We start from the raw sequence: 26,452 nt of genomic DNA, 5'->3' as shown, positions 1-26,452 counted from the left end.
GAGGACAGCAGGAGCCACAGTGTCCGGTGCTGCCCTGAGAGTACTGGGCCGCGGGCCAGCGCCAAACAGGCGGGTGACCAGTGCGTGTCCAGGGCTCGGGCAGGAGGGCGCTGGGGTGGACGTTCCTCCGAGCAAACGCCGTGCCCAGGGCCAGTCTCGTGGAGTCACAGGCCACGCGCACAGGGTGGGGGAGCAGCCCTGGCCCCCACGTGCTGCCCACCAGCTCCTCGGCTCTGTCCTGGCTTCTGCCCATCCTCCCCACGACACCTGGGCCTCCAAGGGCGCCTCTGCCCTTGGCTGGGGAGGGCAGGGAGCCTGGGGGCCGGGCAGCAGGGGCAGGTGGGGGCGGTCTGGGAAGGAGAGGGAGACATCCAAAGACCAAAGGGGGCAGGGGGTGTCGTGGAGGGAGCAGCACAGGGGAGGGGATGGGGGTCAAGGAGAGCAGCTGCGGGGCCATTCGTGCTCGGCCTCTGGCTACTGCACTTTGGACTCTGTATGAGGTCTGTGGGGCCCGGGCTGCGGCCTCGACAAGGAACACTGGCCCCAGAGCCCAATACTGGCCCCCTGGCCCGTCCCAGAGTGTGCCGACCCCTGGTCCAGGAGGCCCCCTCTGGGGGCCGAGGGTCCTCTGGTCACATGAGCTGCGTCCCTGGCCCTGAAGCCTAGAGAGCCTCTGCCAGGGCCATGGATGCCGGACACCCCAGCAAGGCGCTCGTGTGGTGGGAAACGCCCTCCCCTGGACGCCCAGGACCCTCGTCCGAGTCCACCAGAGAGACCCCCACCCTGTGCACCGTGCACACGCGTGCAGACCGGGCCCTCCCTGTGCCGTGGGCAGGGACCACGCAGGCCCTGGGAAGGAGCGCAGGACAGGTGTCTGCTTCTCTGTGGAGCCTTTATTGAGTTTCCAGGGAGACTTGCTTTCCCCGTGACACCTCCAGACCTGCAGGGACCTGGGGGGCGGGGACTGCAGAGCACATGGAGCTGTGTGGTGTGCCGTGGCCATGAGGCCGGGACGGACGGCACGAGGCGGTTTCCTTCCGGTCAGGCGTGGCCAGGCGGGAAGCCGGCTCACCGGCGCCCGGTCTCGGGGGCAGTCCAGTCGCGCGGGTAGAGCTGCCGGACAAGGTCTTGCTTGTTGACCTTCCCCATCTGGTTCCGCGGGATCTCCTCCACCAGCAGGAGTTCCGAGGGCACCGCGTACGGGGCCAGGACACCTCTGCAGAGACAGGCCAGGCCTGAGGGCAGGAGCCACGGGCGCGGGTGGGGCCTCCGCAGCAGGTCGGGGCCTGGTCCTGGGCATGGAGACGCCCCTCTGCCCACTGGGGGAGAGGGTGAGCCTCACCCAGGGCCAGGCCTCCTGAGACCCCGCCCCGGAGCCCCTGAGCTGGAAAGAACTGGTCCTACCTCGCGGTCCGTTCACGGCAGCCCTGGCCAGACAGCTGGGGGAGGTGGGTGGGCACCTCACAGACCCCTGGGTGCCATGACCACACACGCCGGCTGGAGCCACCCTCCCACCCCAGAGCCTGGTGCCCAAGCAGTAGCAGTGGCCGTCTGGGTCCAGCAGCTGGCCTGCAGCCGCAGCCCCAAGAGGAGCACCGTTAGACAATGCTCCCTCCCGTGAACGGCCGCGTGGTGGGCCCAGCCCCAGGCAGCTCTGCACACCACGCCCAGGCTTCTGAGCAGAGCTGCCCGCTCCTTGCTCGAGGGCCGCACACGGGGCCCTTCAGTAAGGAACCAGCAGGTGCACGGGATGCCGCCTGGGGTGGTGGGGAGAGGGGCCACCCATCGTGGCCTCCTGGCCCACAAAGGCCCCGCGCTCTGTGGCTGCTGCCAGTGACGCAGACAGCGGGGCATCGGGCAGTGGGGCTCTGGACAGCAGCACCGCGAAGTCTGCTCGGGGCCCGCGGGAGTAGGGACGGCCTTGGCCACCCAGGACGAGTGCCGCAAAGGGCCGGCGAGGGCGGGCAGAGAAACCCCGTCCCTTGGCCTCAGTAGCTGGTGCCTGCATCCACCTGCCCACAGATGGAGAGAAACGCTGTAACCTCGGGGCAGCTCTGGCGCAAATCGCCTGCTCCGGGCCAAAGGTCACGGAGGTTCCGCCAGGGACACCCGTTCCCCGCCCCCCGCGGCACAGCACCGCCTCCCAGCCGGCACCCACCTCCTCTCCGCCCACCAGCGTGGAGTGGGTCAAGGGGCAGCCGCAAGGATGCAGGCCCTGCGTGAAGAGTAGGTGAGGCGGGAGTGGAGCACGAAGGAAAAGGAAACCCCATCTGTCTAGAATCCCAAACCCGGAGAAGGTCTCCTTCAAGGATGAAGATGAAGTTAAAGGCTTCAGACACAGGAGCTTGGGGCCCCCAGCAGCTGACCCACTCCCCACACTTGAGGGTCTGTGGTGGGAGGGGCCGCCATGGGGGGAGAGTGCCAGACAGGATACGTGTCATCTTCCTTGTTAGTGAATCCTCCTTAAGAGATAACCGTTTGAACAAAAAGCGTTCAAGCACATAGCATGGGCCTTGTAACAACATAAAAGTAAAAGGTAGGACGACAGAGCACAGGCGGGGTGGGGTCACAGCAAAGGCAGGACACACAGCCGGAAGCCTAACTCATGGCCACCACGAAGAAGCAGAAGCTGAGGATGTAGAGGGATGCACTCTAAAGCCTGCAGACCCGCGGATTCTGAGAACAAACCCTGTTCTCCTACGAGGGGCGTCAGCTTAGCAACTGGTCTCATAGGAAACTGTCAGAGCAGCTCCCAGGCCAACTGAGGCCCTGGGCAGGAGCACAGCAGGGCTGAGTGGTTTGTTACAGAGCCAGCTTCCCTGTGGGAAAAGCCCCGTGGGCAGCGGCGGCCTCAGCTCCACCGCTCAGCCCCGTGGGGAAGGGAGGTGGCCCGGGGGCCCAGCAGCATCTCCCCTCCACGGTCTGATCGGACGGCAGCGCCTGCGCCATCTGGACACCGGATTTCTGAATTATCCCTGGGGTGTAAGCCCCACGTGGGCCACCGCAACTGGACAGTTTGGTGGGCGGGCCACGTCCCAGACCGGGAATGTGGTGCTGCCACCGAGCCCAGAGGCCACGCCGGCCCCTCCAAGTGTCGCGGTGCCCAAGCTGGGGCGGGGGTGCCAGCCTCCCCCAACTCCGCCAGGAGCACAGCGCAGGGTCTGCAGGAGGACGTAGGACAGACCTTTGCTTGGGGGTCTTGTAAGATTCAAGAATCTTCAGAAATGAAAAAGATGGCAGCAAAAGGGAAGACATTATTAAAAAAAAAAAAAAAAACCCTTTAAAAAAGACCCCCAAATGGCAACGAACAGGACGCAGAAAGAAAGAGCAGCTTCACTGAGCTGACGTCTGGAACCCTCGGAGTGAGGCCCCTCCCCCACTCCCCCCCATGAGGGGGCGGAGCCGGCCCTGCGCTCTGAAAGGAAGGTCCCTGCCCTCCCTCCAGGGGGTGGGCAGCCGCGGGGTCACTGTCCAGTGACCGCCCCATGGGAGGACACAAAGCCCAGGGAACCGGCCGCGTGGAGACTGCAAGCTGACCACCCGCCCCAGGCCCGCCCTGCTGGGAGCATCTCCCCAGGGACCCAAAGCCCCAGCACACAGCACAGCGCCGCCCCAACCGGGATCTCAGGCCCACAGCCGGCAGCACGGGCCCCTGCGGTGAGGGGACAACGGGAGCCCCGGGCGTGAAGGAGCAGGTTTGAGGCCGAGAGACCTGCTTTCAGCACAGGATGGCAGGTTCTTTCTTTTAACAAAGCAACTGTTTAAGCAAAGCGGCAAAGCCGACTAGAATCTTCTTCGTGCCTTTGTGAAACTGCAAAGTTCCAACTGTGATTTTGCAAATCCAGGGGAATCTAATCGCCCAGCTGTGCTGCCCTGATAAACAAGGATTCCTCCTGTTTGTGAAATCACGGTGGCTGAGCCACGAATATCTTCCGTGCAGAGGAGGAGGGGGTGTGGGGAGAGAGGCCAGAAGGAGGGACCTCTTGGATCTAAAATAAAGGCCTTGGGGATGTAACTCACAGCTCCTTTCTGAGCTCTGGCCCGGGGCCAGCAGCGGGCACCCAGGGGCCCGTGTGATGCCCTGCGCTCAGCACGTCACGCCCCGAGCCTGCTCAGCCCACGCCCCGGGGTCCCATCGGGATGGCTCTGAGCTCAGCTCCTGGGAACGGACCTTCCTTGACAAGGTTCCTCCTACACCCCGGAGGGGACGCACTCACTCACCATGGGACCCCGTCCACCTCTGACCCGGCCTCGGAAGCTTACACCTGAGTCAGGGGTCGGGGTCCTACATCTGCTCCCATCGTCACGACACGGCTTCCCCGGGGCCCTTTGCACGCGCGCATGAGTGTGTGTGTGCGTGTATGTGTGTGCGTGTGCGCGTATGCGTGTGTGTGCATGTGTGTGTGGTGCGGGGGGCGCAGCTCCCACAGGACCACGTCACCTGGCCCTCAGCCCCCAGCCCGAGACCCCGCCCACCCGCCCGGCCCTCACCTGGCCCACTCTTTGAGTTCCCTGTGGGACAGCGAGTGTCCCTCTTGAAGGGTCACCACTGCGGTGACCCGCTGGCCCCACGTCACGTCTGGAACTCCGATCACAGCCACGTCTGTGGAGAAAGAAGAGGGTGGGGCCCTCGGAAGCACAGAAGGACGAGCGCCGCAGGCTGCAGGGCAGCGGGCACCTGCGGGAAACACCTGGGACCCGCCGCCCCAGAGAAGCCCGCCTAGTGGCCAGAGACAGGGGATACAGAGTCTCTGAGGGGCCAGGACGGCCCAGGACGCCACCACTCCTGAGCACGGGGTCCCGGCCTGCACCTGGCCAGCCTGGACCCAGGTGGGGGGCGGGGGAGCAGGCTGACTGTGGGGAGGGGTGGGGAGGGGATGGGAGGCAGGCCCTGGTGCTGTGCCCCCTCATGGGTACCTGGGCCCCGTTTTGTCAACAACACACACACAGGAAGACACATCTGGACTGGTCCCGAGACAGCCCGGGTGGCCGAGTGCAGCTGTGTCATCCAAAGGTCAGGGTCCGGGCACCTGGCCGCTCACCCGTGATGCTGGGATGGGCCAGCAGGAGCCGCTCCACCTCCAGGGCGCTGACCTTGTAGCCGCCACTCTTGATGATGTCCACGGACGTGCGGCCGCGGATCCAGTAGTTGCCGTCCTTGAACACGGCTGTGTCACCTGGGGAGAGGCTCGGGTCAGCGGGAGGCACCCGGCTCGGCCGCAGTGGGTGTTGCACACGCACGTGAGTGCCACCCTCCCCGGCACGTGCGGGCCCCGCGTCTGGGAGCGTCAACACCTTTCTGGGACAAGGCAGCAAGCACCAGGCGGACGGCTGGGACCTCGCGTGACGCCGACGCCAGACGCCTCCGTGGCCCTGCCCCTAGGCAGGTGGCGGCGTCCCACAGGGACGGGCAGGACCCCCGTGAAACAGTCCAGGACCACGGAGGCAGGAAAGAAGAGCTTCAGGGCCTCCCTGGGGTCCTGGCCACAGCAGGGCCACAGCAGGCCCTTTCCCAACAGGGCTCTGGACCATACGCAGTGTCACACGGGGGTCTGGGAGGAGGGAGGGAGGGAGGGAGGGAGGGAGGGACCCCGCCCCCGCCCCCCGCCCCCCCCCGCCCCTCCACCCGCCATGCTCAGCGCCGGGGCTTCCCCACCCACTTCTCCTGGACGTGGTCCTGGCGGGAGCCCTGCCCAGCTAAGCACCCATGCGGTCCCACCTCAGGAGGCGCTGGAGACCTGAGTGGGGGGCGACGAGCTCAGTGAGGGCCGGGGCCGCACGCCACACAGGGCATTGCGGTCGGGGAGGCGGGGCTGAGTGTGAGCGCGCACACACGTGTGCACGGACACGCTTCACCGTCTGCTCCCACACGCCCCACGCTGCACGCGGGTGATTAGCTGGAATAAATCATCAGTACTTCATGACACATCACACCGTCCAGCGCAGGAGGGCCATCCGTCAGCCCGCACTCCCGGCGGCCTGCCACGCGGGGCGCCCCAGCCTGTGAACAAGACGGATGGCACTGCCTGGCTGGCTGCGGTGGGCTGTGGTGCGGCAGGAGCCGGGCTCCTGCAGGTGTGGGGCCTCCTGCCTGATGGGAAGCAGAAGGAACGAGAGGCACTGTGGTCTCCGGACAGAGGGATGGGGCAGGTGGCCGGCTGGTGGGCAAGGATGCAGGCGTGGAGTAAAAGGCGGGCCGCAGGGACAGGACGCAGTCTGCCCCCATCCCATGAGGCCCACCGGTGCCCCTCTCCCATTCCTGCTGTGCGGCCCCGGCTCCAGCCATGTCCCCTCCACACTGGACAGCCACTGGGTCTCCCGACGGCTTCCCAACCACTGGACACCGACCCCTTAAATGCACCCAATGGCCCAGCCAGGCCTCCACCGGCCAGAGACCCAGTGGTGGTGGGGGTGGGGGTCACTGCCCTGCCCTGGTCCTGCCAGGGATGCCCCCATTGCCCATACCAAGGCCGACATTGCTTCGGGGCCTCTGGCCATGTCGCCTGCACCCTCTTCGCTCTGTGTGACACCAACTTAAGTCAGGGTGAGAGCTCCCCACGGCTGCACCCTCATGCCCTACGGCAGGGCCCCAGCCATGGCCTTCACCCCAGGGGTGCTCACACCCACTACCCCATCTGCGGCATCTGGTTCTCCATCTGCCCAATCCCCTTCGCTGTCCCTCTGCTCAGACATCACTTCTGTGGCATCTCCAGGTGCCCCTCGCCGCGCACCAGCTCACAGTTACAGCGGCTTCCTTGCACTGTCTCCTGTCACCAGCTCTTACACTGACCCTCATCGAGCCTGATGAAGAGCAGTGAGAATTAGGATCTTCTCTGAGAAAAGCCAGGCACCGCACTGGTAGGGATGGCGCTGAGGACACACGGACACTGTCCCGGGGGAGGTCTGGGGGTCTGTGTGCCAAGTGAGGAAAAGCCCCGCGGGAGAGCCCTGCTGCTTCCCGGGACCACCGTCAGGCAGGGCTGCCGACAGATGTCGACACCACCCTGGACTACCCGGTGGCCTCAGTGTGATCACACACGTCCTCGTGAGGGGTGGGGGCAGAGGGATATTGGAGACACAGAAGACCCAGGAGGGGCCCCGCGGAGACGGAGGGAGGAGGCCCCAGCGGCTCTGTGCCCCTCACACGTGGCTGTGCAGGAGGCCAAGGAAGACGCTAGAAGGAAGACGAAGACACGACAACCTCCCAGAGCGGAAGCCTCGCCTGAGCACACAGCTTGGGTCTCTCCCTCTCGGAGTGAAATCAACTGCAACTGTCGTTTTCGAGGCCCAAAGCCGCGTGCAGGGAGACAGGAGAGGGCACGACAGTGAGCGGACTGGCGGCCGGGAAGCAAGCGGACAGACCCCACGGCTGGAGGGAGGCTGTGTGAGGCGGGTTACAGGAGAGGGCACGACGGTGAGCGGACTGGCGGCCGGGAAGCAAGCGGACAGACCCCGCGGGCGGAGGGAGGCTGTGTGAGGCGGGTTATGGCCAGGGTGGGAGGCGCCCTGCGGGAGGTGGCGAGGGCGGGCCGAGTGAGGAACAGCGGCACCGGCCCCCAGCGCACGGCCGCCGGTCCTTCTCTGCGGACGGAGGAGGGTGGACGGCGACACGGGAGTCCACGGGCCCTGAACAGCGGTGGCTGGGCCTCCCCACCCCCTCTTCCTGCTCCCAGCCCCCGGACCCCTGCTGGGCATCAGAGGGGAGAAAATCAGCCATCAACCCCCGGAATTACAAGACGTGGTCTCCAGAGCCCCCAGGGTGCATGGCCTGTCGACTTCAGGGCTCCCAGGGCAAAGGGAAGATTCTCTAGGACCTCAAGAGGGGAAAGGTCACGATGCGCCAGGAATAACGCAGCTGCAGCCAGCAGCACACGTGGAGGCCTGACAGCAGTAAAGACAATTTCTAGCCCAGACTCCTGTACCCGGCCCAGCCAGGACGAAGACGCTGGCAGACACGAGCTCTCCTGAGCTCACCTCCCACCCGCCCAGCCTCAGGAGGCTCCTGGGGAACGTGGCCGACGAGGAGAAAGGAGGCCGGTGGGAGCTGTGCACTGGCATGGGTGGCAAGCACAGGGGGGGTCTCCCAGGAGGACTGGAGGCCAGAACAGATGAGCCCTCCCGCCTCGGGAAACACTGCGGCTCCCACGTGGCTCAACCCTGAACAGTGTGTCCACAGGCGTCTGGCAGCCTCCAGGTAGCCAAGATGGGCACGGCTGGGGTACGAGGGCCATGCAGCCTTCTTCCCAAACCAGACAGACCACTGGAGTCTTCCAGCTGTGCACGTGGGAGCTTGATAAAAACAAAGACCTTCTGCCCAGAGGCCTGAGGCCGACCAGGGTAGACACAGCGGCCAAAAGGCAGCGTAGGGACTTCCCTGGCAGTCCGGTAGTTACGACTCTGCACTCCCAATGCAGGGGGCCCAGGTTCGATCCCTGGTTGGGGAACTAGATCCCACATGCCGCAACTAAAGATCCTGCACGCCACAACTAAGACCTGGTGCAGCCAAACAAAACAAACCCAGAAAAACAAACAACAACAAAAAACAAAGGGCAAGGCAGAGGACCAGCAAGAGCGCACAGGATGGGGACACGCCGTCCGCACAGAAGCCACTCCAGGTGGCTAGGAGACTTAACTCCACCAAAGCCGGGCGTTTCAGAAGAACATGGGGGAAAAGCTCTTGACGACCGCTGGGGAACAAAGGGACGACCAGCAGACAGGCCCGCGACACAGCCCCAGCCTCCTGTTCACAGGGCGCCTCCACACAGAGCCCAAGCCCCGCGGGGCGGCGGGGGCCGGCGGGACCGGCAGCCTGAGCGCACCACACGGCCTGGGGGGCCTGGGGGCCCTGCCCAGGGCTCTGGTCGTACGCGGTCAGCAGACGTGAAGGGGTCGACCACCTCCAGCTACACGTGCTGTCACACCCCTGACACGAAGCACTGGGCGCCCTCCTTTCAACACGCTGCCTGATTCCTAACTATTGTTGGTCAAAATAAAAGCACTGCTTTCTGGAGAACCACATCAGAGCTCAGCGTGGCTCCGAGTGAGCGGCTGGGCAAGAGGACGGAGCTCACGCCCAGGTCACCCTGCGGCCTTCGGCACACGACAACTGGAAAGATTTTATACTTCTCGTCCGTGTTTGTAAGGGAACGAAGCTTACTGAGGAAACACTGGCAGAGAGAAAACAAAGGGACAGACGACAATCACAGAGACAGCAGCTAGCGTCTGTGCTTGGCGGTGCAAACCCGCATGACGGCCACACACACACACACACAGGTGTGTGGTGCACGCCAGCAGGGGCTCCCTCAGGCCAGGATCACTCGAGTCGTGGCTGCAAAAGGCTCACGGTCCTCCGTGGTCTGGATGCACCACGAGGCACCCACACGCCCAGCGCAGAACAATGGACTCCGACTTCCCACTTTATAAACATCGTATGCGTCCCCCCGCACCCGGTTTCCTTTGAACGGATTCCCAGGAGCCCTCCTGACACACAGCCCGCCCGCGGGTGCCAAGCACCTGCCTCACAGCACCAAGTGTCAACTTCGGAAGAATCTCTGCCAGCTTGGCGAAAGGAGACTGTTTCCTTACTTGCTCTTTCACCACCAGGAAGTAAAACGTTTTCCCTATTTTTATGTCCAATTGCACTTCCTCTCGATCTGCCCGTGGCCGTGGCTCGTTTTTCCTACTGGGGCTGCTGGGCTCAAGGGACCCACTCCCTCGGCCCCAGTTGGCCCTCACCGACTTCTCGGTGGACTCCACGTTCCAGCGAGGCTGCAGACCTCGGCCACGTGTGCACCCAGGGCTCTCTTGTTTCCTGCTAGGGAGTCTTCTTTTATTATATAAATAGCCTTTTATGTTTCCCCCTGATAACATCGTGTGCTCATTAGAGAAGGAAAAAAAGGCAGTAAACTCACCACCCAGATACCCCCGCTAATGTTCTGCAGGCTTTCCTTACAGACCTTTTCCCCAGTTACCTAAATTTCTTCTGCAAGCGTGTTGACTTGTCATTAGGTGTATGCAGCTAACTACGTCACTTTCTAACAGTGAACGGTGTAAGGAAGTCTTCTTTGGAATAAGGCAGAGATACCATTTCTGCTTCCTCGTGTTCAGTCACAGTCTTTCTACCATGTCCAGAGGGTAGGAGCTGTAGCCCAGCCCAGCCCAGTCCCTGCATCCCTGTGTCCTCAGCTCCGTCCGCAGGGTCAAGGTAAAGCCCTGAGCAGAGGGGGCTCCCGGCACTGCCATCTCCCTGCCCCGGCCGGCACTGGGCCCGTGTGCGTGTGGAAGGTTCTCCCCAGCCTGGCGTGCGCAGGTGGGACACGATCAGGGTCGCCATCGGAGGTGCTTCTGGATAGAGAGCTTTGGTTTCCGGCCTGAGCTGCAGCCGGGACCCCTGGGGCTGGCAAGGAGCTCCCTGGCGATGGAAACCAGGCTTCGTGCAGGGCAGGGAGGGCGGCCATGGCTGGCATGGCCGAGGGAGGCCTCTTTCCTCTCGTCCAGACACGGAGGGGGCCTCTGAGGAGAAGCCGGCTGGATGCGGCCCCTCTCCAGCCCGGGCCAGAATCTGTGTGGCAGGAAGGGCTGGCCAGGGAAAGGGTTAAGTTTAATTCATCCTGATTTCTATTTAATATCACGCTCTCCCCGCGGGAGCGGCAGCTGTGAGCTGATTGCCGCACTCATTATGCAGCCTGTATCGCTAATGGCCTGTGACAAAGGCACGCGGCTTCCAGGCCTCACCCCCGAGAGCCAATTAAACACACAGACTCCCTTCCTGTTTGCTGTGCATTACAATGAAATTAAACTGAATTTCAAAATCATTTTCTCCTAAAGACATCTCTTTACGATAATTAATGCATGCTATTCCTTTCAACTGAAATATTCATCACGACCGGGGACTAAAATGTTTTACCGCTGACTGCCCTGCACTTCGCAGCGCTGCCGGCCCAGCGTTCAGCGAGCCCTGCTCTCTGCAAAATCCACAGGGCTTTGGTTCCTGTGCTTTAAAAACAAAAAAGTTGCAGCTCTTTAGCGGAATTTAAAAATGAAACAGGATGGCCACAAAGAAGTCAGATTTCCAAGTCAGGACACTCGGAGGGCTACAGGAGGGACCCACAAAAAAGCAAGATTAGCTCAAAAGTAGTATTTCTTAAATACTGCATTTGAAGGACAATGATAGTGGTTGGCTGCCACCAGGCTGGCCCGTATGAACGCGAAGTTTACAAAGGGAAGCCGGGGCGCGTGTGAATATGCCGCACAGACAGGTGGCCCGGGCTCCTGGGCCCCAACCACAGAGCCCTCTGCTGGCGCTGGCCAGGGCTCCTGGCACAGGCTTCTGCTCTGGGGGGCCCGAAATGGAGCCCCGAGGTCCCCCAGGAGAACCCCTCATGTGCCCCTTCCCCCTCAAGCCCCACCCAGCGGAGCCCCAGCACCCCGAGACCTCGGGGGGTCTGCACGTGGCCGCCGGCTCTGTCACCTGGTGACCTCAGGCCCATGACGGCGGCAGATTGGAGGTGATTTCTGCCCTTCCTAACCCGTGCTGCCTGAGCCCGTGGAGAAGACACGTGTGTGGTATCGGCCAGCAGCAGTTCCCCAAGGGGTTACCAGGCCAAGGACACACCCACTGCGCACCTCCTTGCCCACCCCCAGGTGCGCCCGGCACCCCGTCACGGCCGCCCCCCCCCCACAGCCTTTCTCTTCAGCTCTGTGGTCCACAGAAGACCTGGCAAGAGGTGCGTTTCTAATTATGAGGCCAGCACATGACGGACGGGGGAACAGGCCTTCCTTTTCGGAAAATACTGCTTTAAGATTATTATTATGAAATAATGCATTTTCAGTATGAAACTTTTAGAAATACAGACAGGCAATAAGAAAAAGAGAAACCTCAGAACCCCACCCTCTGGCTGTCACGAGCTGCTGTTCTGGTGTCGTGGGAACACAAACGCAGTGAATCAATGCAGCTGCAACCGTGAACACACCCAGTACCTGCCGGGTCATCCACATCGATGGGGCCGCTGGGACCAAGGAGGAGGGGGGCGGGGGGACAGAAGGGGTGGGGCTCCTCAGAGCGGGACCCGGGTGCGCGTCCGGTGAGAGGGCTCCGAGGTTGGGGGGTGGGTGCCTGCCTGCCCATGCACAGACCCCGGGCCCTGGCTCCACGTGCTGCTCTAGCAGGCGAGAGAGTGCAGACTTCGGGGCTGGGAGTAACGTAACGAGGGACCCAAACCAAAGTGCAAACCAACCTCCTTCTATGAAAACGGGGGCGGGGTTACAAAGCAGGGGGCGGCGGCGGCGGGGCGCCCAGGAGGGTCTCGGAGGCGGAGTGCACTGGTCACTCGGGAAGGAGAGTCCCGACCCACGAGGGGCAGAGGGACCACCTCGTGCAGGGCTGCTGGGCCAAGGGACAGGACGGGAGCCTGGCCACAGGGCTGGGGGCTGCTAGCCCCCCTGCGGGTCATGGCCTCAGGATCTTCCTTCTAGAGGCCTCAGGGGGGCTGGGGTGCAGTGTGGGAGGTGCAGCCTTTAAGACGGGAGCACAAAGAGTACCCCACCCCATCTCTGTCCACCAGGGAGGATTGTGGGGACGTCCCAGTGCGGTGGTACCCGGGTGACCCTCCCGTCCCCTCTGGACCCTCCGTCCTACCTGTTTTGAACCAGCCGTCCGAGGTGAAGGCGGTTTTTGTTTCCTCCGGCTTGTCCCAGTATTCCCGGAACACAGAGGGCCCCCTGACCAGGAGCTCCCCCTCCTTCTCTTCAAACCCTGGGGTCACCTGCAACGGGAGAGAGAGGTGGGCGTCAGAGCTCGCCCCTCCAGGGCACGTCTCCACCTGCCCCCGCCCCTCCCGAGGCCCACATGCTCTCCTGAAATTAGACACTTGGGTGGGAAAGACGGCAAAGGCAGCTTTCCGTGCCCACCTCGGTCATGCTGGCCACCACCTCCGCGCCTGCCCCGCCCGGGGGGCTGTCCACCTCGCTTCCCCAGAGCTTGCTGCTGGGCCCCATTTGCCTGACTGTCCACCTCTAAAGGCCACGCTCCCGTGAAACTCTGTCTTCAGGGTGTCTCTTGGACCAACTGCAGACACGGGAGGAGAGGGCAAGCTGCCCACACCTGCCGTGGCTGCTGGAGAAGCTTGGGGTCGGCAGCTTCGGGGTAGGAAGGGAGCCCACAGGGCAGCCCGTTAAGGAGGGAGAGCCGGGTGCCTAGGAGAGCGAGGTGGTCAAGAAGCAGGGATCTCAGCGTTTCCCCTGCTGGGAGCACAGCGAGGGCTGGAAGGGGGCTGCGTGTTAGAGGACATGGAGTCGACGTCTGTGATGCCAGGAAAGGATACAGCGAGGCGGCACCACACGCCGCGGTGCCCAGCGAGCCCCTCGGGTGCACCCTCGCTGGCTCCGTGCTCACAGAGTTGGCTGACAGTAACTGTGACCCACGAGATCAAGTGCCGTACAGGCCTGTTCAGCTCATCAGCTCCCACCTGGGATGAACTTTCCTGAGGAAAGAATATCCCCCTCTTTTAAAATAAATCAGAGCCCCTTTGAAACGTGCTGTAAAATCGTCTGAGTTGTTTGTCTGAGGCCTGGACGGCAAGCTGAACGCCCCCGGGGCCGGCACTGCAGGCAGAGGGTAAGGAGAGTCTGCCCCACAGCAGCTCTGTTCCCAAGCCTTGCTGTCGACTCATCACCCTGGTTCTCACACAGGAGTGATGTCACCGAGGGGACCGGGCTGCATGTTCTGGGCCCAGCCGAGCTCCTGCCATCAGCCTGCTCAGAGGAGGTGTTTGTTTGTTCAACTAAACTGCAGGCTTTCTTTGTATTTCACCGTTTTTTCCACTGCCATCCTTTATCTCCTCCACTGCCAAGGTCAGCCCGGCCATGGGGTGGCACACCTGCAGGGCAGGTATATACGGCAAGGCAAAGGCTGTGAAAATAATCTGACATGGAAACCAGCCCCAGAGATGGCGGGTGGGAACTGGCAGGCTTAAGTCAACGAGATAATAGTAAAACAAGAATACCAACATCCTCCACTGGAAGTGAACAAGGTCCAGAGTCTCGTAACACGATGTCCAAAACACAACACGAAATCACTCAGCACGTGGAAAGCCAAGCAAGGCCCACCCTTATGGAAAAAGGCCATCAGTGCAGGACAACCAGACGGCACAGACGCTGGGAGTGCCTGAGAAAGACGTGAGAGCACGTGTCACCAGTGCTCCAACAAGTAAGGGCGAAAACACTGCGAATAAGCGGGAATACAAAGTCTCAGCAGAGAAATAAAAGACACAGGGCAGAACCAAATGGAAATGTTAGAACTGGAAAACACAACAACAGAAATAAGAAAAATTTGCTGCATGGGCTCAATAGCAAGATGGAGATTACAAAGCAGAGAATCCGAGAATTTGAAGACAGAACAGAAAAGTTACCCAATCTGAACAACAGAGAAAAAAACTATTGGAAAAATTGAACAGAGTCTCAGAAGCCTACACCAATACCACAAGGGCTAACAGTCACGCTACTGGCTTCCCAGAAGAGAAGCTAGGGGCAGAAAGATATTTGATAAAATTTGGCTTAAAACTCTTCAAGTTTGGTGAAATACATTAATGTGCAGATTCAAGAAGCTCCATGAACCCCAAACAGGACAAGGCCACGGAAATACAAGCCCAGACACATCCCAATCCAATCACTGAAAACTAAAAAGAAGGACAAAAATCTTGACAGCAGAGCATAACTTAGAGGCATTCAAACGACTACTGACTTCTCAGCAGAAACAATGGAGGCCAGAAAAAAGTGGAATACCGTTTCTTTTAAGTGTTGAAATAACTGTCAACCCAGAATTCCAAATCCAGTGAAGATAACCTTCAGGAATGAAGATCAAGTGAGGACATTCTTAGATGAAGAAAGAAGAGGATTTGCCATCAGCAGATCTGACCTAAAACAATGACTAGAATTTTCAGTCAGAACAGAAATGACACCAGAATGAACCTGGAAGATCAGAAGTGAAGGAAAAGCAACAGAACTGGTAAATATCTGGTTGAATAACACTGACTATTCTTTTCCTCATGAGTTCTTTAAAAATATTTTGACCATTGAAAGCAAAAATTGTAACATTGTTTAATGGAGCTTACCGTATACATAGACGGTACGTATGACAACAACCACCTAAAAGGGAGAGGGCAAAGTGACCCACAGAGTGGTGACAAAGATTGGAACGTATGTATATGTATAACTGATTCACTTTGTTATAAAGCAGAAACTAACACACCATTGTAAAACAATTATATCCCAATAAAGATGTTAAAAAAAAAAACTAACCTCATTTCCATAAAGACAAGCAAAAGAAAAAAAAAAACCTTTAAAAAGAATCCAGTTTTAGCAAGAACTTGGCTAAGTCAGTGGAGTGAGAGGCCCCCTCCACCCTGATATCTGCTCACCCTCATATCTGACCAGGTTCTTCATCCCCCACCATCTCGCACTTGATGTCTGACCACCAGGCTTTCAAAGATCCTGTTAGGTTGGTTTAGCCAGAATCCCCCTGACCCTTGATGTTTCCTCTTAGCAAATTTCCATCCAATGACTCCACCTGCTCCTTGGCTGTGAACCCACACTTGCCGACGCTGTATCTGAAGTTGAGCTCAATCTCTCTCCCCTCCTGCAAATCCCACTGCAGCGGCTCTTACACTCATCGTGACGGTCCTGAGTCGGCCTCGTCATCTTTTTTTTTTTTGCTGTACGCGGGCCTCTCACCACTGTGGCCCCTCCCATTGCGGAACACAGGCTCCGGACGCGCAGGCTCAGCGGCCATGGCTCACAGGCCCAGCCGCTCCGTGGCATGCGGGATCCTCCCTGACCGGGGCACGAACCCGTGTCCCCTGCATCGGCAGGCGGACTCTCAACCACTGCGCCACCAGGGAAGCCCAACCTCATCATCTTTAACATGAGTGATGATTAATTTTTCTTTGACAGTACACGTAGTAGGAGTTCTGTGTTCTAGAAGTGTCAAAATGTTGAGTCTAAGTAAATTTCAAGAAGTGAAGTATGGGGCTTCCCTGGTGGCGCAGTGGTTGAGAGTCCGCCTGCCGATGCAGGGGACACGGGTTCGTGCCCCGGTCCGGGAAGATCCCACATGACGCGGAGCGGCTGGGCCCGTGAGCCATGGCCGCTGAGCCTGCGCGTCCGGAGCCTGTGTTCCGCAATGGGAGAGGCCACAGCAGTGAGAGGCCCGCATACCGCAAAAAAAAAAAAAAAAAAAAAGTGAAGTATGTATTTTGTAGTCCCTAGAACAACTACTAAAAAACTAGAAGACATGTGTTCAAAAACTCAACAGATAAATTAAAATGGAATACTAAAAAACTGACCCCAAAGAGGGCAGTTAGAGGGAAGCCAAGCAATGAGAAACCAAGGGACAGAACAGTAAGCAAATAACAAATGAGAGGCTTAAATTCAAACATATCAATGGTCACATTAAATGCACATGGTCTAAACTGGCCAATTAGAAGACAAACTTCAGATTAGATTAAAAAACATACATGATGCAACTGTGTGCTGTCTATAAGAAACTCATTTCAAATACAGTTACATGGTAGGTTAGAAGCAAAGGGATGGAACAATATATACCATACAAACATCGATCGCAAGAAATGGAAGTGGCTATATTAGTACCAAACTAAATAAACGTAACAGCAGAAGGTCAGCCGCAGCAGTACATGATGACCGAAGTCAATTCACCAAGAAGGCACAGTAATTATAAGTGTGTGTTCACCAAGCAACAGATTTTCAAAATTCATGAAACAGAAAACTGATAGGAGGGGGCCTCCCTGGTGGTGCAGTGGTTAAGAATCCACCTGCCAATGCAGGGGACACGGGTTGGAGCCAGGGTCCAGGAGGATCCCACATGCCGCAGAGCAGCTACGCCCGTGCGCCACAACTACTGAGCCTGCGCTCTAGAGCCTGTGTGCCACAACTACTGAAGACCGCGCGCCTAGAGCCTGTGCTCCACAACAAGAGAAGCCACTGTAACGAGAAGCCCGCACACCACGATGAAGAGCAGCCCCCGCTTGCCACAGCTAGAGACAAGCCTGCGCGGAGCAACAGAGGCCCAACGCAGCCAAAATTAAATAAATAAATTTATAAAAAAAAACTGATAGGAGAAATAGACAGATAATTATAACTGGAGAATTCAACACTCCTCACTTGGTGCTTGAACTAGTAGTCAGAAAACCAGTATGGCTTTGAGAGACCTGAACACTACCATCAACCTTCTTCATCTAACTGACATTTACACCCCAACCAAAAGCAGCAGAATACACACTCTGTTCAAGTGCACTAGAACAGTCACCAGGAAAGACCACATTCTGGGCCATAAAACACAGCTCAACAAATTTTTAAAAACTGAAATAATATCAAGTATGTTTTCTGACTGTAGTGGAATTAAACTGGAAATCAATAACAGAAAAATTGAACAACACACTTCTGAATTATCCAGGAGTCAAGAAGAAGTCTTAAGGAAAATTAGAAAATTAGAAAATATTTTGAACTGAATGAAATTAAAACACAACATATCAAAATTTCAGGGGTAAATCTCAAGCAATGTTTAGAGGGAAGTTCATATCATTAAATGCATATATTAGAAAAAAAGAAAAAAACCTCAAATCAATAACCTAAAGTTTTATCTGAAGAAACTAGAAAAAGAGAAAAAGAAGCCAAAAGCAAGCAGAAGAGAAGAAACAATTAAGATAAAAACTGAAACCAATAAAAATTGAAAAGAGGGACATCCCCGGAAGTCCAGTGGTTAAGGCTCCGCCTTCCAATGCAGGGCTGCAGGTTCGCTCCCTGGCCAGGGAGCTAAGATCCCACATGCTGCCGGTTGTGGCCAAAAATTAAAAAAAGAAAAAAAATTGAAAACAGAAAAATAATGGAGAAAATTCAATGAATCCTCAAGTGAATCCTTTGAAAAAAGATTTTTAAAATGGATAATCTTCTAGCAAGAATAACAAAGAAAAAATAAATAGAAGACACAAATTATCAACGTGAGTTGTGGGAAGCGTATCACTTCAGACTATGCAGACATTAAAAGGTCAATAAGGGAATAATACTGTGAAAAACTCTATGCGCATCAAGATTCAATTTCTCAAAAACCACAATCTACCAAAACTCACCCAAGATGCAATAGATGACCTGAAGAGTTCTTTAACTATTAAAGAAACTGAATTCATAGTTAAAACCTTCCAAAAGAAGAAACCTCTAGGCCCAGACGGTTTCAGTGGAAATTCTATAAAATACATAACACTAATTATATACAATCTCTTCCAGAAAGTAAAAGAGGAGGGAACACCTCCCAACTAATTTTATGATGCTTACATTACCTTGATACCCAAATCAGAAAGAATTTGCAAGAAAACTACAGACCAAAATCCCTCATGAACAGAGACGCAAAGATCCTCAACGAAATGTTAGTAAAGCAAATCCAGTACTGAATAAAAAGAATGACCCACCACGGCCAAGTGGGGTCTGTCCTGGAAACACTAGGGAAATCATCCGTGCAGCCCACCATATCAGCAGCCTAATGAAGAAAACCCAATCAATGCAAAAAAGACATTTGAAAATATCCAAAATCCATTCACGATAAAAAACACTCTCGGACTTCCCTTGTGGCGCAGCGGTTAAGAATCCGCCTGTCAATGCAGGGGACACAGGCTCGAGCCCCGGTCCGGGAAAATCCCACATGCCGCAGATGGAGCAACTAAGCCAGTGTGCCACAACTACTGAGCCTGTGCTCTTTGCCCACGAACCACAACTACTGAGCCCACGTGCCACAACTACTGAAGCCCGCGTGCCTAGAGCCTGTGCTCCGCAAAAAGAGAAGCCACCGCAATGAGAAGCCCGTGCACTGCAACAGAGAGTAGCCTCCGCTCGCCACAACTAGAGAAAGCCCACGCAGCAACAAAGACCCGACGCAGCCAAAAATAAAATATAAATAAATAAATTTATATATTAAAAAAAAACTCTCAGCATATCAAAAGTAGAATGGAATCTACAAAAAGCCTATAGCTACTGTCATGCTTAATAGTGAAAGACCAAATACCTTCCCCATAAATTGGAAATAGGACAAGGACATCCACTCTCACTATTCCTATTTGGAATCATACTGGAAATGCTAGTCAGGACAATTAGGCAAGAAAAAGAAATAAAAGGCATACAGATTGGAAAAGAATAAATAAATCTGTTCCATTTGCAGAAAATAACTGTGTATATAGAAAATCTCAAGGAATTAAAAAAAATCCTCCTAAAACTGAAAAACAAATTTACCAGGATTACTACAGGATACAAAGTCAATACACTAGAATCAACTGTATTCCTATACACTAGTGATAAACAATTAGAAACAAAAAATTCTATATTTACAATCATTGAAAAAGAAGAGGAAGAGGAGAAAGAGATGGAGAAAAGAAGAAATACTTAGGTATAAACCTAGCAGAACATGTTCAGGAGCGGCATGCTAAAACCCTCACACATACACTCCCCCACACCCCCCCCCCCCCCCCCCCCGCAAAGCAGACCTAAGTAAATGGAGAGGGGCACCATGTTCATGGACTGAAAAGAGTCATCGAGGTAAAGATGTTAATTCTTCCCAAATTGATCTATAGGTTTAATGCAACTTTGACCAAGATCCCAAAAGGATTTTTTGTAGATACAGACAAGCTATTTCTAAAATTGGTATGAGCCGGCAAAAGAACGAGAATAACCAAAACAAAAAACCCTGAACAAGAATAAAGTTGGTAGAATAACACTACAGTTCTGAGGCTTAGCCACAGTAGTCAAGACTGTGGTATCGCAAAGGAACAGACACACATACCAGTGGAAGAGAATATATAATCTATATACGAACCTGCTGAAATATGTAAAATTGACTTCTGACAAAATTGCAAAGAAGAAAGGGTAGTCTTTTCAGCAAACAGTATTTGAACAACTGGATATGGAAAAAAATAAGCTCCAACTAAATTTCATACATAATGCAAAAATTCACCAAAATGCACAATAGATGTAAATGTAAACCGTAAAACTATAAAACTTTCGGGAGAAAACCTTTGTGACCTGGAGTTAGAGATAACACCAAAAGCGTGATCCATAAAAGTGAGAGAAAGAGAGAAATTAGACCTCATGAAAATTAAAAACTTCTGCTTTATGAAATACAAGACAATGTAAAGACAAGCCACAAACTAGGAGGAAATATTGGCAAATCAGATATCCGACAAAGAACTCTTGAAACCCAACAGTAAGAAAGTAACCAGAGGGGAAGTGGGCAGAGCAAGAAACACCAGGAATCCAGCTCCCACCTGGACAGCAACTGCACAGGCAGGATCTGTCTGATGTAACTATTTTTGAAACCTGGAGTCTGTTGAAGGCTTGCAACTTCCAGGGGAAGGCTTGGAGGGTAAACTGTGGTTAATTTTGGTCATTTTCAGCTCCTAGCTCTGTAGCAGCTACCACTCCCCCCGCCCCCACAGGCAGCTGTGCATGTATTCCTAGAGCAGCTTGCAGACAAACTGTGGAAGCCAGGGTGGGCAAAACGGACGCAGATCTTCAATAAGATTATGTCAGCAGATTTCTCATCAGAACTTTGGAAGCCAGAAGCAGTGCACCCATATATTCAAAGTACTAAAAGAAAAAAAAGTTGACAAAGAATCCGATATCCACTAAAAATGTTCTTCAAAAATGAGGGAGAAATTAAGACATTTCCAGATAAACAAAAGCTGAGGAAGTCTGTGACCACTAGACCTGCCCTGCAAGAAATGCGCAAATGAGTCCTGCAGGTTAAAAGAAAGCACCTAGTCAGTACACTGAAGTTGTATGGAGAAAGAAAGATCTCAACAGAAGTAAATACACTTACTATGACACATTGTTTTCTACATGATTTAGGAGACTAACACATTAAAAAAATTACGTGTAAAAACTAGTATTACAAACTCTGGTTTGTAACTCCAAATCTTGTTTTCTACATAATTTAGTCTCGAAAAGAATTAACTTATGTTTTAGGGCACAGAACGTATAAAGATGTAATCTTGTGACATCAACAGCTGAAAGGGGTAAGGACAGAACTGTACAGCAGCAGAGTTTTTGCATGTTATTAAAGTTAAGCTGGTATAAATCCAAATTAGTGTTAACATTTTTAGAAAGATAAATGTAATCCTTGTGGCAACCACAAAGAAATTAGCTGGAGAAAATACACAAAAGGAAATGAGAAAGGAATTTAAACATTTCACTACGAAAAATCAACTAAACACGAAAGAAGACAGAAACGTAGGAAATTAGGGACCAAAAAAAGCTATATGGCACATAGAACACAAATAGCAGAAGTAAGTCCATCCTTATCAGTAATTACTTTAAACGTAAATGGATTAAATTCTCCAGTCTAAAGACAGATTGGTGGAATGGATAAAAATCCATGATCTAACGACAGTAGACCCTTGAGCAATGTGGGGGTTATGGGCAGAGACTCACCACACAGTTGAAAATCTGCATATAACTTTACAGTCAGCCCTCTGTATCTGTGGTTCCACATTCATGGATTCAACCAACTGTGGATCGTGTAATACTGTAGTGCATGTTTACTGGAAAAAAAACCCCACATATAAGTGGACCTGTGCAAACAGGGTCAGTTGTATAGCCTGCCTACAAGAAGCTCACTTGAGATCCAGAGACACAGGTGGATGGAAAGTAAAAGGATGGATCAAGATGTTCCTGCAAATACCAACTGACCAAAACAGACCAGGGTGGCTGTACTATCAGAGAAAACAGACTTTATTCACACACCTAAGGACAAACCATCAAAATATATGAAGCAAAAAAACTGACAGAACTGAACGGAGAAATGGGCAGTTCTAACTGAGTGCCATTCTACCTTAGAAATCCACATCCCTGTGTCCTCTTCCTCAGCGCTCCCCAGCACTGGGTGCCCTACAGAGACCTCTTATCACAGTCACTCTTCTGTCTCAGGGCAGGCATCTGGGTATTGCACATCACCTGTTCAAATCACTGTGTGCTTGTGTCCTGACAATACCTACTGTGTGTTCATTTACAGACACGATCACCCAACCCTGTGCTGCGTTCACTCCAGCGCCTGTCGTCTGTGGACCCTCCCTTTATTCCTCCATCATGCTGGACCCACAGCCAGGTGCGTGCTGACCGCAGGCGAGCAGGCCTGTATGGTGGGCAAGAAGCGGACCAGAGCTCATCCAGTCAGAGAGGACTTCCTGCCCACCTCCAGCACTGAGTCCTAGATTCCTGATTTCATAAGGTAAGAAAAGATATTCACAAGCTTCCTCCAGGCAACTTGCATGAAATGCAAGATACTAACTTTTGAACTCCACAGAACATTTTTTCACGTTTAGCATCTCTGAAATTGGGCTGTGCCTCGCCACGGATGGGACATGGATTTGGCGAACAAGGATGACCACTGTCCACGGACACTGCTCTGCCCCTTCCCGTGACACGCAGACCAGCCCCCGAGCACAGGAGCTGCGGGCATGCAGGCTCTGTGGCCACAGACACGCGGAGCATAGAGTCAGGTCTTCTGGAACCGAAACCAACTCTTTGAACTGAGTCCCCTCAAGACCCCTCACCTACTCAGCACCATCCCACTCAACACTCCATCTGAGCGTGTTCTTAGGTTCATCTAATACACCCATCATCGGTTCAATGCCACAAAGACACACCTACTCCCCAGTTCTAATTTTTGTACAGATCTGCCAGGGAGTCTCTGGTCTACAGAAAGCAAGTATCAAGAAACTAAGACATGGGACTTCCCTGGCGGTCCAGAGGTTAGGACTTCGCCTTCCAATACAGGGGGTGCGGGTTCCCTGGTCTGGGAGCTAAGATCCCACATGCCTCACAGCCAAAAACCCAAAACAGAAGCAGTACTGTAACAAATGCAATAAAGACTTCAAAAAATGGTCCACTTCAAAAAAACATCTTTAAAATAAAGAAACTAAGACACGTCACCATTTTCTTTATGCCAGAGAAAGACAAGGCATTTTTTCATTTCTTCAGGGAGGGGGAAAGTGAACCACCAATTCGAAGTTCTAATAACAAACAACCTAAAATAGCGTGTAACCATAAACGCTGCCTTCGACTAAAGTCCGTCCTGCGTATCACCAGGTCACAGGCAGAGCCAGGGCGCTGCAGGTTTCTGCCGCCATGCCTCAGAACCACGTGGAGTTACACTACCCGTTCATGGGACTGGGCGGGCAGTCCCCGTACTCTGGGGACCCAGCTTGGGTGCAGGGGGCGAGGCACGCATCCCGAACCCGGACTCCCGGCGACTGCATGGCTTCAGACCACACCTGCCATCCACCCTGCAGAGAAAAGTCTGGCTGCCCTCACAGGGGACCCCGTTCGGGCGCACAGGAACGTCTTGACCCAGGGCACCCACAGCTGACACATGTACTCCTCGTTCGAGGGCCACTCTGTCGTTGGGCGGCCAGGGCCGTGCCCGAGAGCTGCCGGCGTGAGAACACGTGCTTCCTCATCTGAAAGCATCTCAGAGGCGGGAGTTGCTGTAAAGTCCCCGGTGGAACCATGACCCAAGCTCCAAGGAGGGGGAGTTGAGCTGGCGGAAGGTGTGGGAGCCCAGGTGAGGGGGCAGGACCGGGGCAGGGGCAGAACCGGACACACCACAGAGCCTGTCCCCAAAGGCCTGGTGCCTCTTGGGCCATGGGCCCCGCTCCCAATGCATCCTGATGGGAGGGCTGTGTAGCTCACTGCCCACTGCCCAGCCCCAGGACAGGAGCCGGCCCTCACAACACGGAGGATGAAGCCAACAGAGGGGGCGGGGTAGCTCCAGGGGGACATTAAAAGCACAGTTGGGGGCAGGCAAGCGGCACAGGGGTGCTAAGCGCTCCAGATGCTCACCTGGCACGTCAGGGGGCCTACTGGACCCGCTTTCCCATGTGAAAGTCTCATTTAGGGTCCTGCCACCTCCTAACAGGCCCTTGGAAAAGAGGTAGTGGACCCACCTCACCCTAAGAGGCAGAAGCACACGGCTGACGACGGGCAGCTGCTTGTCTGAAGTGAGTGCCTTTGTGGGGACAGCACGCCACCACTCATCGCAGGGCAGAGCGTGCCCAGGCCCCGCAGGGCTCCTGTCCCCGTCCCCACCTCCACGGTCCGTGCAGCAATCCATGGTCCATGGCAGCGACAGGGGAAGTGGCGAGAGGGAGCACGGAAGAGGCAGGTGGGGGGGGGAGCACAGGCCCCCACACATCAGCCCACTGTCCAGGGCGGCAGCTTGCACATGGGCCACACAAAGTGATTTTTTTTTTGCGGTACGCGGGCCTCTCACTGTTGTGGCCTCTCCCGTTGGGGAGCACAGCTTCCGGACGCGCAGGCTCAGTGGCCATGGCTCACGGGCCCAGCCGCTCTGCGGCATGTGGGATCTTCCCGGACCGGGGCACGAACCCTCATCCCCTGCATGGGCAGGCGGACTCGCAGCCACTGCACCACCAGGGAAGCCCAAGTAACTGATTTTAAGGGGATAAAGGGAAGCGGCGCTCGCTGCCACTGTCCTCCTGCCCCAGCTTGTCCCACACCCCACGTGGGTGTCTGCAGCCTCTGCAAGACAAGAGGGTTCCACGTGAGGCCTGGTCACCTCTGCGTCACACGGCAGTGCGGCCCGTATCTGTCAATGGACCCGTCTCTGCTGGCTGGCATCTGGCTCTTCCGTAAGTGAGCAAATTGAAAAAATAAATAAAGAGACAACTACACCTCAATAACTAAATTTAAAAAAGAGAGAGAGACCACACCACGTGCTTGCAGAGTTTGCCAGCTGGGAAGAGGGACACACAAAAAGAAGCATCGCAGCAAACAAAGCCCCCACCCCATCCCCAGGGCCTCACGGGAGACGGCAGAGGACACCGTGAAGCTGGAACCACCTCACCGGGACCAGGGGACCCTCACGCTGTGGGGAGGCTGCCCGCTCTTCCAGCCCCTGACGTCCCGCCGGACAAAGCACAAGACTCAGGAAGTGATGGTTGCAGAGCCGTGGAGGCTGGGGCGCCGGAGTGCCCCCAGGCCGCCGACCACGGAGCACCCAGCGCGGCCAGGGCCCCCGCACGCTGGGAGACACAGATGAGGATCCACAGCAGGAGCCCAGCCATGCTCTGCAGGGTGCGCAGGGGACCCTGACCATACCCAGGACAAGGGAGCATCCCCTGAGCATCAGGCATCCGGCCTCCACAGCCTCCCTCTGTCCTTGCTCTGGGCTGGCAGGAGTGGACCGGATTCTCCCTGCTGCCTGGGAGCACCCCTTGGCCCGGGCACCCTGTGCCTTCACAGGGCTCCTGTCCTCCCCTGGGCCTCCCCTTTGCGGGGCAGACACAGGCCCAAGAGCCCCCTGGTCACCACTCCTGATTCTCGGCGGTCGGTTCCCAGAGAAGCAAGAGCTCTCAGGCTTCAGAGGCGGGGGACCCTGACCGCAGCGCTGCACTGCCTGGTGGGCGCTGTCACCGCTGCTGCGCTTCCTTCCCCAGGCGCCAGCCCAGGGGCCTCCCCACGTGCGGGCTGGAGGAGAGAAGTAAGGAAGGGAGGATGGAGAGGCCCCAGCCACAGACCCCACAGAGAGGTCAGCCCCAGAGAGGCTCTGGCCCACCGCCAGCCCGGCTGCCCCGGCGCAGGCTCAGCGCGCACGCCTGCCACGCCACACACGTCTCCTTGGTCAATGCGCCTGTGCTGACCTTGCGCCTGCCATTCGGGTCAAAGGGCCTGTGACCATCAGGCTTAGGGGGTACTTCCAAGTTCAAGATGTGCCCTCATGACAAGCAAAGAGGACCCTGACCCCAGAGAGCCTGCAGTGGAGGGAGTCGCCACGCGGCGTCATGGGTGGGGGGGGGGGGGCGGGGATAGCGGCGGGCAGGCAGTGAGAGGAGGACAGACGCTGCAGGAGCCCATGCTGGCCCGCATGGCGCCCTGACAGAGGGGAAGGGCAAGTGCACCGGGAAAGGGCGTGCGGGCTTTCTGCACACTGGTATTTTTGCAACTTTCCTGTAAGTTTGAAGTGATTTCCAATTAAATGTTAACAAAAACCTTGAACCACACCGCCCGCAGCCCCCCAGATTTCAGAACATGAAAGAGTCCCTGCCCTCCGGACCTGCCGAGCGTGGGGGCGATCAGAAGCGAGTGGATGGGTTTTCGCTGCGAGTCCCCGTCAGGGACAGAGCCAGCACTTTCCAGGCCAGGCGAGCAGCCGGCGTCCTCCTCACTGCCACCGTCAGCAACGGGGAGTGCCCGTGACGTCACAGAAGCCGAGCGCAGGCGCTTCCTCAGCAAGGCCTGAGCCCGGTTCTCCTGCCTTCAGGGCGCACCCCGTCCCAGCCCGTCCTGCGCAGCGCGGGGACCCAGGCGGAGGCTCCACGGAGGTCTCGCCCACCTGAGTGTGGAGTCTGGCCTTGTTCCCCTCAAGGGTCCCGGGGGCGGG

At 55.9% G+C, this 26,452-nt stretch overlaps 1 protein-coding gene across 1 annotated transcript in view; it reads right to left on the bottom strand.

Annotated features, from left to right (window-relative positions):
• Positions 1-882: 882 nt before the first annotated feature.
• Positions 883-26,452, bottom strand: part of ACSF3 (acyl-CoA synthetase family member 3) — a 51,934-nt gene continuing 26,364 nt past the window's right edge. Inside the window, exons 7-10 of the mRNA XM_065899696.1 lie at positions 12,638-12,764; positions 5,043-5,177; positions 4,492-4,603; positions 883-1,216 (exon numbers count right to left, since the gene is read on the bottom strand). Of these exons, the coding sequence (XP_065755768.1) occupies positions 1,069-1,216; positions 4,492-4,603; positions 5,043-5,177; positions 12,638-12,764 (522 nt within the window). The 3' untranslated portion in view covers positions 883-1,068. The remainder of the gene's footprint in view (positions 1,217-4,491; positions 4,604-5,042; positions 5,178-12,637; positions 12,765-26,452) is intronic.

The sequence above is a fragment of the Phocoena phocoena genome, chromosome 20 (genome assembly GCF_963924675.1).
Source record: "Phocoena phocoena chromosome 20, mPhoPho1.1, whole genome shotgun sequence".
Lineage (NCBI taxonomy): Eukaryota > Metazoa > Chordata > Mammalia > Artiodactyla > Phocoenidae > Phocoena > Phocoena phocoena.
The sequence above is the reverse complement of the archived record's forward strand: the minus strand, read 5'-3'. Positions and strand labels throughout refer to the sequence as shown.